Genomic DNA, 11007 nt, shown 5'->3' with positions numbered 1-11007 from the left:
GACAAATACGACTGGCAGCCAGCAGAAAGTAAAATTTGGCACATGGTCCATTTTTCTCCGTAGTTCGCGAGTGTGGAATTTCCTCAAGTGTAGTGAATAGTTCCGACCGGAAAAGATAGCGTTTCATGTTCACCAATAGCCCACGAGCACTTCCTACTATTGGTAAATGGTGGCCACAATGGATGAAAATCGATTTCAACAGTGAAAATCTTCGCTTGCTGCTGCTAGTCTGTTCCGGTCTTTGTCCAACGTTTGCGACGACGTCGTTCATCTTTTTTTTCCCTGTATTCGCTCGCGTCTCGCAATTTTATCATTCACTTGATTCTTTCCATGGTTTTCTGAAATGCGCTCTCGAAACACGCAATTATGGGCCATTCGGTTGCTAGGGAAACGGCCCAGAAATCAAAAGTCGATGGAGATATTCCTTCCTGTGAGACCATCGACGTCGTTGCAGCGCAATTGTTCCGGATGACGTTCCGGCTTTCCGAGGAAGTTTTTCCATTTTTACAATGTGTTTTTGTTGCGTCCATCCGTCAAGCGAAATGGGTGGGTTTCACACCCCCTCTGCCACTCACTTCTTCTGTCCGGCCCCTTCTTTGATGTGTGAGAGTGAGAGACGAACGACTTGGGTGTATTTTTCACCCATCGTTCATTCGCGGCCAGAGGCAGGTATCTAATCGTGTTGTTAGTAGTACTCAGTGAATCCCGGAAGGCCGGAGACCGGACAATAGGCAAACGAAGAAGCACAGCAATAGACACGGTGAAATTAATTTCGGGAAAAACACCACTGTATCGTGAGTGAGGGAGAGGACAAGGTGCAGCAGAAATAAGAAATTAATTAACCGTACATAGCTGGAGTTTGCTACTGCGCTGCTGTTATAGTTTTCATCCACTGTATTCAGTTCAACACCAAATATTCATGTTTTATCATTTTGAAATGAAAGTTGCTGCCGTTCCGGAGGTAGGTGAGGTATTAATCTTTTTGCGTAGTAGATTTACTGCAACCGATTAGGCAAACTCACTCCGTGGATGAGTTCGTTTTCAGTTATAGTTCAATGCTCGGATTACGGTAAACTGATCTACAATATAGGTAGGGCATCTACTGAGAAGATGTACAAATATGTAGATTGTATATAATAATAGTTAAACTTTTGTTTAATGTTGTTCAATCGAAACGATGAAGCTTTTTTTTCGGTTAGTAAGTTTTGCCCATTATACCTTCTGCAACCTGTTAGAGTTGAGTCGATCTTAAAGCAATTTCCGTTTCGTTACCAATTTTCTCATTAAAATTCGTGATTGCTCTTTGAATAGGTCCTATCTGCTTTCGTCGATTAAAACCGATTAATTTATTTCGCTTTTCTTCCAGAGCGGTTGATTTTTCAATGTTGATGCATACAATCATAAGTTCAAAGATCGACTAAAGCAGATATTCAAAAATTGTATGTAGAATTTTCGAAATGATTACCTCCCTACTTGTGGTTAGCATACATGGCTCTTACACTAAATTAAATGACCCCCAACATCAACACACTGGATTCTGCGAAACGTTTATAATTCAGAATTAGTTGTGTATGGATAAAATATGCCTACTTGTAAACAACGTAACTTGATTTAGTCTGCTCCGAACTCGGAACAGCAGTACTGTACTGCCAGTATATATGGATCATATTTTAAAATATTCTTCTATGCTGTTCAATAATAAGTATAATCACCAAGAGGAGCTGATACAATCAGTTCGAAATTTACACGTAAGGGATCCTTAGTTGATTCACCCTCGAATTAGACTCAAAAGGCAACTTAAAGGCGTCCATCCTTAGTGGTCAACCCATAAGATCTCTAAACATGGCCTGGGGACTTATCCTGTATCGTGCCCAGAGACCCGCAAGGCTTCTAGGTTTTACTCACAGGGTGACCAGTGGCCACTCAACCGGAACAACGGAATTAACTGGGAATCGAAACCAACCGGGAAATAACCGAGAATTGATTGCCATCTCAAAAGATGTTTTTATATATTTTGATCGAATCCTGTTAACTTGTTAACTATTTGTACTTGTTTCCCCTATTGCTGTGTAAGCAAACTGATTTATATTTTTCGAACAACTTAAAATATTTACCTAATCCTGATTTTCTGTGTTCTTCAAAAATGTTCAATGTCTGAATTACCTAGACAATTTCTAGATTTTTAGAAAATAGATCTCTTCAGAGAATATCTATGGAATTTTCTCAAGAATTTCCCTAGAATCATCCCAAAATTAATACGATTATAACTGGCATTCCCTTGACATTTTTGTCCATAACTGCCTTAGCAATTCTCTGCATACCTCTTTAGGAACCTCTTCTAGGGAATTCACTCTACAATTATCTTGGTATTGTATTCTCCCGATAATTCCTTCAAAATGATCTCCATAATACTCTTAAAAGTAACTTTGGAAAATAATCCGTGAAATATTCATAAGAATTTCCTTGGAGTTCATCTCTGCTGAGTTCATCTGATTTTTTTTCCTCAAAGAATCCTCTCGGAATTCCCTTTAAATTATCCCCAACATTTATTTGGATTATTTTTAAATCACGTTGAGCATGGTGACCAGTTATTCGGGAAAACAGGGAAAAAGCCGGGAATTTGAAATGACCGGGAAAAGCACTTCTCTCCGGAAAACAATAAGATACATCAATACTATTATCTTTTTGTTCGCACATAAACAAGGTTTCAGATCATTTCATTAGAAAAAAATGTGAAAAAGTGTGATGACATAGTTAATAGTCAGAACGAAATTTATTTTATTTGTTTCAAATGTGTAAATTCAACTCAAATTAAATGAAGACTTATGGTATTAGCACAGACAAACAGACATAAAACATTGAATATGTCTCACTGTAAAACATCGTCGCTAAAACATATCCGCCATCTGCTGAGTACACTGTGGTGGGTAGTACGCTGAACAGATAGCGGTAGTGTGAAAACGTCAAACGGAAGGGAATTGACTATGCGCGCCACAGGTGGCGGTACTACCAACTAAGATACTTTTAAATTGACCCATAAATGCTTGTTCGATGAACATCTTGCTTGTGTTATGTCTGTTTGTCTGTGGTATTAGGTATAACGGTATTAGGAAGTATCAAAACTGTTTAGATACTATTGTCAATTTTCCAAAGTTGTAAATTTGGGACGAAAAATTACATCGAAAATTATTCAAAATTGTACAAACGCTTTGTTTTAGGAAATTCATATTTATTTAGTTGGTGTGTATCATCTTCTCGAAGAGCTGAAATAAAAAAAATATCTGGTTTGACACAATTGCAAAATTTATCCTGGTATTCAAGGTACCTATATTGACATGAGTTTAAAAATTGCATTTTAGAGCACATGTTATTTAGTAGGAAAAATATTAAAATTACGTTTATTTCTGTTGATTATGATTGAACATTGATTTAACATTTCAATTGATTAGCCTATCTGCGAAGACAACAAATCAAGAAGACTGGCAACTTTGCCAGAATCCAAGCGACAGATACAATAGCGCTGCGCTTGAGTGAAGGTGAAAGCAACGCATAGAAAAATGAGCAAATACACAAACCTTTCTTCCTAGGATATGCAATCTTTGCTATCAAATTCGTTCGAAGCATTTACCTTTGAGCGGCAGATGACGCGATTGTACCTGTCTCATAGTGTTCGTATGATAAAATGGAAGAGTTGCCAGTCTTCTTGATATGATGTCTTCGCTATCTGGCTCTTCATCGTTCTTTCATTGAATATTCTAATTTAATATTTACGTTTTTCAACTAGTTTACAGAATACCCCTTTGTTGGGGGTGTGTTTTGTTTAAATTGAAAAAATGTGATAACCTACCTATCTACGAGTATAACTTAACCTAACGTGCTAGATCACGTATGATCTGTTGATCTGATCTCAGACAGGTGTCTCTGAACCTTTCCAGGATGAATACTCTCCTAATGTCTGAATTCCAACCAGGAGGTGGCTTTCAGAGTTTCAAGTCCGCGGGGGACTGCTTAGGATCATCCTAAGGAGCTTGTTCTGGATCCTTAGCAGTTGCAGTTTACAGATGATGGCATTTGGAACAACTCTCCCAGATTGGCATACCATACTCAGTAACAGGTAGGATTAATTGTCTATAGACAGCAAGCTTATTTTTCAGGGATAAGGTGGACTTCCTGTTGATAAGCGGACACAGTGATCTTATCAAGATGTTGCAGTTGGTGTTAGTTTTATCAATGTGCTCCCTGAAAAGAAGCTTACTGCCTAGTGTTAGTCCGAGGTACACAACCTATTTAGACCATTCCTCCACTGACCCGTTCAAGCGGATCTTATTATTTTCAGACGTAACTAGTCTTGATGATTGGGAATATGGATGACCTGGGTCTTTGCCGCGTTGATACGGATCTTCCAATTGTTGAAATACTCAGACAGGACAACCAAGCCTCTCTGAAGTTTGGCAGTACGAGCTCCGATGACCCTTCTCTTGTAGACGATGGATGTGTCATCTGCAAACAGCGACAATTTTCGACCATCTCGGCGAGCCAGAATGTCGGAGGTAAACAAGTTGAAGAGGATGGGCCCAAGGATACTTCCTTGCGGAATGCTGAAGTCGTCAGAAGTGATGCCATTGAGAGAAACTTGGAATGTCCTGTCTGAAAGGTAATTTTGGATGATCTTCACAAGGAAGATTGGAAGACCGTATCGTTGTAGTTTGTACACTAGCTCATCATACCAGACATTGTCGAACGGTTTTTCAATGTCCAACAATGCCATAGCAGATGTTTCAAATACAGACTTGTTCCATCTGAGAATATTGCTTACTCGAGTCAGTTGGTCGACCGACCTTGTCGAAAGCCAAACTGCTCCTCAAGTTCGTCGGCAGATGATGTTAGAAGATGCCGGTAAATCGCTTTTTCAAGAAGCTTTGATAACCCTGAGAGAAGGCTGATAGGTCTGTAGCTGGAAGGAGGATTCCGGATGGGTATAACTTTAGCTAACTTCCAGCACGAGGGCAAGTAGCGAAGCCTAAGGCACTGATTGAAAATCAGTGCCAGGTAATCATAGAATCTAAAACTCATATGTTTGAGCTCTAGATTCAAGATGTTATCGAAACATGGGGCCTTCATGTTATTGGAAGATTTACACATTTTAGAGATGAACTAGCCTAACCCCTCTATTCTGCGAGTCACGTGACTCTCTCTCACCGGTGAGGTGACAATAGTCACCTCGTGTGAGGTGACTCTCCATTTGATTTGCATGGAGAGTCACCTCACACGAGGTGACAATTGTCACCTCACCGGTGAGAGAGAGTCACGTGACTCGCAGAATAAGGGGGTAAGGCTAAAAATCTCTTTAATAAAGAATTAAAAAAAAATATACACATTTGATTTAAAATTTCGTATAAATTATATGCTGCTTCAAATATATTGTTTATAATTTTATCTATGTTGCTTAATAGTAGAGCTTAAAACTTGCCCTGGAAATAATTAAGCTTAAGTAGTCAAATAAAAAATTTGAGACTGAAAGTGTGTGTCCGTTTTATAACTTGAACAACCCGTATAAACGCGAACCATAACTTGACCTTACCGAAAATGGTTGAAAAATGCTTACAACCCCTGATACACTTTAACTGAAATGGTATGGGGCTTTATATAAACGTTTGTGTGATAAAGTTTTAACCTTTTGTATTGTGTTTTTTGTAAGTGGACCTTACAAATAATGGGTTGTTAAGAACCATTACCAAAACCACTATATCGCGAATTGGTAATCATTAATTTACAGGTAACCTATTCGCGATATATTCAACATAAAGTTGATCGATGTTACAAAACCATCAATGGACCTTACTGACAACCATAACCGTTACCATTAAAGTTATTTTTTTTCCTTTGGTTTGTTTTTTCCGTCGATCTTGTTTTCCGTGCTGAGCACCAATGCTACCGACGCGCCAGGAAGGCAGCTCCCACACCTGGACCCTACCTATCGACCCATCAACTCATGAACCGGGGACCAACGGATTTACTTCCGAAGGCGTGATCAGAGATGTTATGCCTCAGAACATCCCGGCGGCGCCGACTGGGATTGCACCCAGGCCTGCTGGGGTGAGAGGTAGTCACGCTTACCACTACACCACCGGCACCGTTGACCATTAAAGTTATAAAATTATATATAAAAAGGTTCTAATACAATTCCTTTTCCGAAAATGTATGAAGATATCAAGAAATAGTGGTAATGGTTCTTAACAACCAAACCTGTTCTTTATAAGGTTCACCTCCAAAAAACCTTAATACACAAGGTTAAAACTTTATCACACAAACGTTCATGTAATGTTTCATAACCATTTCATTTAAAGTTTAGCAGGGATTATAAACAATTTTTAACCATTTTTGATAAGACCCAGTAATGGTTCGCATTTATGCTTGAGTCGTTATCAAGAAGACTGCTAACGCTACCATAATTCAAGGGACAAATCTAGTGTTCAGAATACTAAAGGCTATGTTTAGGTAAACGGCGCGAGTGTATCGATTCATAGCACAGATGATCAGCCTATGGCTGAAAGTCTCAAATAAAGAAAATCAACCAACCGATTCAACTCACACCCGATCTGGTGGTCGATGTTTAAGCCAAAGAAAGCGAATACAAAAAGTTGAACATGGACATCGATCAATTCGCAGTTCACGTTAGCCAATAAATTTAAAATCGTTAGTTTCCACCGGTTGGTATTTTTTGGAGGCGAACCAGCCTCAGGCTGAAAGCCTCCTAAATAAAGATAAATCAATCAATCCAACCGGTTGGTATTAATGTTGAGGTTTTGAAAATAGCTATAAATCTACTACTATTCTTTTGAACAATAACTCCTAATACCTCCAAACAACGGCAAAGCAGCAAATGATAAAACATGAATGGAATTTAACTTTTAAAATCCCATGTCATACCAACCGCAACCATCAGCACTGACCTAATTTTCACTTGCATTCGTTCAGCTACTTTGTAAATACAATTGTATATATAGCGGAGATGAGCACACAAACCCGTTCCGGAGGTGGTGGCGGTGGCCGCAACAAGTCCAAAGCCAACAAGGAGAACAAAGAGAATGCTGGCACGGACGAGCAGCCGCAGCAGCAACAGTTGCAGCAGCAGAAGGCCAACGCCACAAACAACTCCAGCGGCGGCGAGAAACAGAAGAAGGGCTCAGACAACAGCGGTTCCAAGGGCGGTGACTCCAAGGACAAGCAGCACCAACAGACGACCACACATACAATCAAGACGAAGCAACCGACAGCCGAACAGATTCGCATTGCTCAAATCACAGACATCAAAAGTGGAATGGACGATCCTAAGATACAGGAGAAGATCCAGAAACTGATGGAGACAACGCAACGTTCGGAGGAGGAGGTCTGCTGCGCTCTTCAGGAGTGTGACAATGATCTGGACCGTGCTGTGATTTTCCTTCTTGAAACCCTTCCGGTCGGAGCATTCGCCACGACCTCCAAAAAGAAGAAGAACAAATCGCAGAACAAGGAGCAGATTGACACTGCTGTTTCTGACGGCGATTGGGACAACTGTGGTACTACTGGTTTGGGCGGAGGCGGAGGCGGTGGCTTGAGTGCAGACTCGAAAGATCGTCGCGGCAATCGATCTGGTAACAATCAGCGTTCCGGCGGCGGTCCTGGTATAGGTCGTGGAGGTCGTGGCAGCTTCCGCGATGGAGATCGTGGCGGTGACCGGAGTGATCGAGGTGATCGTAATGGTTTTGACCGTGGAGCTCGTGGACCGCGCGGTCGGGATGGCCGTGACAGTGGTCCAGGCCGTGGCAGTTATGGAGGAGGATCTCGTGGTGGACGCGGTGGAGGTCCACGGGTTGGAACTCGCGGTCCAGGAACGCGAGATTTAAACCGAGGACCTCGTCTGACCGACCATCAGGAGATCGACGCATGGGATCCAGTATCGACGACCAGTACCACCAACGATCTCAGCAAACCGGAGGAATCGTCTGCATTCGCTGACACTTGGGGAGACTGGGACAACGAGGAGTACACTGGATCGCTGTCGGATACCAAAGTTTTCACGCCGAGTACGCAAGTAACTGCAACAACGTCGCAAACGCAACAGCAGCAGCCTTCGGCTTCGTCAGCGCAATCTCAACCGTCGTCGCAGCCGCAGCCACCGCAGTCGCAACCAACGGCGGCTCAGCCTGCAACGATTTCATCATCGGTGACGAGTAAGTTTTTTTTTTTTTTGATCTTTGAGACGATTTTTGTTAAACTACATTTTCAACTCTTGTAGATCCCACGGAACTGTCCGCCCCTCCAGGTTTGGAACAGCAAATTCTGAACCCCCCGCAGCCGAAAGAGACTGATCTGGTGCAGCAGTATAGCACCACCGTCGTGTCGAGCACGGCCACCGCAGCAGCCGCTGCAAGTAATACAGTTCAGTATCCAGATCTCCATTCGGCGCCAACTGCCGCACAGCAACTGCGTCAAGCTCTCGAGATTCCGCCGATCAATTCAGCGTCGCTCTCCGCGGAACAAACACAGTATTTCAGCACACTATCTTCTCAGAATTCCAATCTCCAATCGAGTGTTGTCAACTCGTTCCAGCCGAGCTCTGTGCAATATCCGACTACGTACGGTGCAAGTGGAACCTATAGCGATCAGGTGACGTCGTCTCAGCAGGCACCGGCAGCTCGGCGGCAGCGGGCACGAGTTCCGCCACCGTCAAAAATTCCATCCAGTGCTGTCGAAATGCCTGGCGATAGCTTAAACAATATTGGCTATCTTGATGTGCAATTCGGTGGTCTCGATTTTGGCACTGATGAGACTTTCGATAACGTTTCGGTGACGGACAAGTTCAACGCGAACAGCCTGGAACAGAACACGCCTTCGACAGTGCAGCTTCCATCTGCGGTTCAGTCGTCGCAGTCGGAGGTTAGCGACTACCAGAGTAAACCTAGTGTCGTTAGCAACCTGCAGCAGAAGTCCAATCTCACAAGTAGCTTGCAAAGCACGCAGATTATCCCCGGGCAGAGTGATTCACTCACGGCCACTCAGAACGACAGTCTGGCTAATAGCTACTCACAGCGTAATAGCTCCACCGTTGTTCCTTCCTCGGTTAGTTCCGGCGTTAATGTGAATTCCATCAACAGTACCACGTCGAGTAAGTGGAGAAAATGTCTAAGATTCTATTTCGACCAAAAATAACCTATCTTATGATAAACATCTATTTACAGCACTGGAACAACTGACCAAGACTGATCCCTATAGTCAGTCCACCGGGACGAATGCTGGCTCCGGAGGATATCAAAACGTTTCGTACTCAACGTCGCAGGCGAATAAAACTTCTTCGTATCCATCGTCGGCTGCGCCGCAAGGATACAACAACTCAAGCTACTCTAGCACACAGGTACCTTTGATTTTTCCCAATCAGTGTTGAACCTAGGCACATGAAAGATCCCTGACCTTCACCGTCCCTTATTCCACATTGTTGGGATGTCATTTATGATTGATCGGATGCGGTTCTGAACTCATTTTTTTTTCTCTCAATAGGTGTCAACCAACACGTACCCTGCGTCGACAAACAACTATAGTTCGTACAACCAGAGTGGTGTCAATTCGTACCAACAGCCCAGCAGCAACGTCTCGAGCAGTGTGGTACCAAACAACTCTACCAGCTCGGTTGGCGTTTCTACGGTTAACCAATCCAACCCGAACCTGCCTGTGAACAACAATGTTAGCAATAACAGGTAAAACCGAACGAGTTGATGAAAAACTTGCTATCTTTGTTGCTAAACCTACTTCTGTTCTGTTTCCTTGTATTCTTCCATGTACATAAAACTGTTAATCCCTGTGCAACCGATTTGTGTGTACCGTTTCCCGATTGTATGGCCCTCCAAAACCCAAACCGAACACTTATCCGCAACAGTTCAAACACCAACTCTGGTTATCTGTCCAGCCAGTACCCGGTCAGCCAGACGTCATCGGCCTTCCCCTCGCAGCAGAGCTACCAGAACAGCTCGCAGAATGTGTACGGAAACACCGGACTGAACAGCAACACTGGGTAAGTTTTCACCACATTGATTGTGTTTGTGTTGTTTTCTCGAGACAGCATCCACAACCACCATGGTCTAGTCACCCGGGAGTAGCAGACTTATCAACCTCACCGGTAAGCTGACTGCCCTGCGATACCGTTGACTTGCGTTGTTTGTACATACAACATGACTGATGAATTCACTCTGCAATGACACCGATGGTTGTGTAATGTGTAGGTATTCCCATAGAACCAACACTGAATTAGAGTAACAAGAGAAGGATTTTGTTCAACGCTTTCTTCTCCGATGTTTTTTTTTTTTGCCATCTGCACTAGCGTCTCCAGTAGCTTGGACCTAGACATGCTCAGAGGCAGAGGATGAGCGGAAATAATGTTTTGTGGCAAATGGGAGCTACCCTAGGTCATTTGGCGTGACATGTAACAAAAGATCGAACTACTTAAAATGTCATTTGTTGACATAATCGTACTCTGGTATTCTTTGCGGAAGAAATGCGTTCTATAAGTTTGGACAGTGATGGATCGCTCTTTTAGGGCTTTTTCATTACTTTTTATTTTCAGTTAACCCATCGCAAAACAGATAGTTCAATGCTATCAACCCTCTCCCTCTCATGGTAGTACTGTAACAGGTGATCTACAATATTTCGGTCCGTCTCATGTTTGTCAATCTGCCATTAAATAGTCAATACCGTCAAGTAGCCAGTCAGAGTGCTCCATTCACCGTGTTTTTGAAGTAAATTCTATTGCTCTTTCGAGATATTGCAAAAATACTACATAGGGGAATTTACGTATTCTCGTCAATCTAAGCAGCGTCCGAACTTCTATTAGCGATTTCTCAGTGTCACACACATACATGACAGGTTTGTTTGTTGACATTTATCTGCTGCTTGCTGTTCTACCAATTCCAATCGACAGAATTGATCAAAACGGGATGAACATGTTTTTACATCGCTCCAAACTTCTCAGGT

General features: G+C 42.6%; 1 protein-coding gene across 11 annotated transcripts in view; it reads left to right on the top strand.

Moving 5' to 3' along the window:
* lig (lingerer) overlaps positions 1 to 11007 on the top strand; it is a 33485-nt gene continuing 22478 nt past the window's right edge. For 4 of the 11 annotated variants that reach the window (XM_065219536.1, XM_065219531.1, XM_065219529.1 and 1 more), the window contains exons 1-6: positions 3 to 162; positions 6979 to 8216; positions 8282 to 9151; positions 9225 to 9397; positions 9541 to 9737; positions 9917 to 10051. In XM_065219536.1, the coding sequence (XP_065075608.1) occupies positions 7013 to 8216; positions 8282 to 9151; positions 9225 to 9397; positions 9541 to 9737; positions 9917 to 10051 (2579 nt within the window). In that variant the 5' untranslated portion in view covers positions 3 to 162; positions 6979 to 7012. Of the gene's footprint in view, positions 163 to 6978; positions 8217 to 8281; positions 9152 to 9224; positions 9398 to 9540; positions 9738 to 9916; positions 10052 to 11007 lie in introns of all 11 variants that reach the window. The other 7 variants (XM_065219532.1, XM_065219534.1, XM_065219526.1 and 4 more) reach the window with 3 other exon arrangements.

This window comes from Ochlerotatus camptorhynchus, unplaced genomic scaffold, assembly GCF_037179485.1.
Source record: "Ochlerotatus camptorhynchus isolate MF236.1 unplaced genomic scaffold, CSIRO-AGI_Acam_v1.1 ptg000105l, whole genome shotgun sequence".
Classification (NCBI taxonomy): Eukaryota; Metazoa; Arthropoda; class Insecta; order Diptera; family Culicidae; genus Ochlerotatus; species Ochlerotatus camptorhynchus.
The sequence above is the reverse complement of the archived record's forward strand: the minus strand, read 5'-3'. Positions and strand labels throughout refer to the sequence as shown.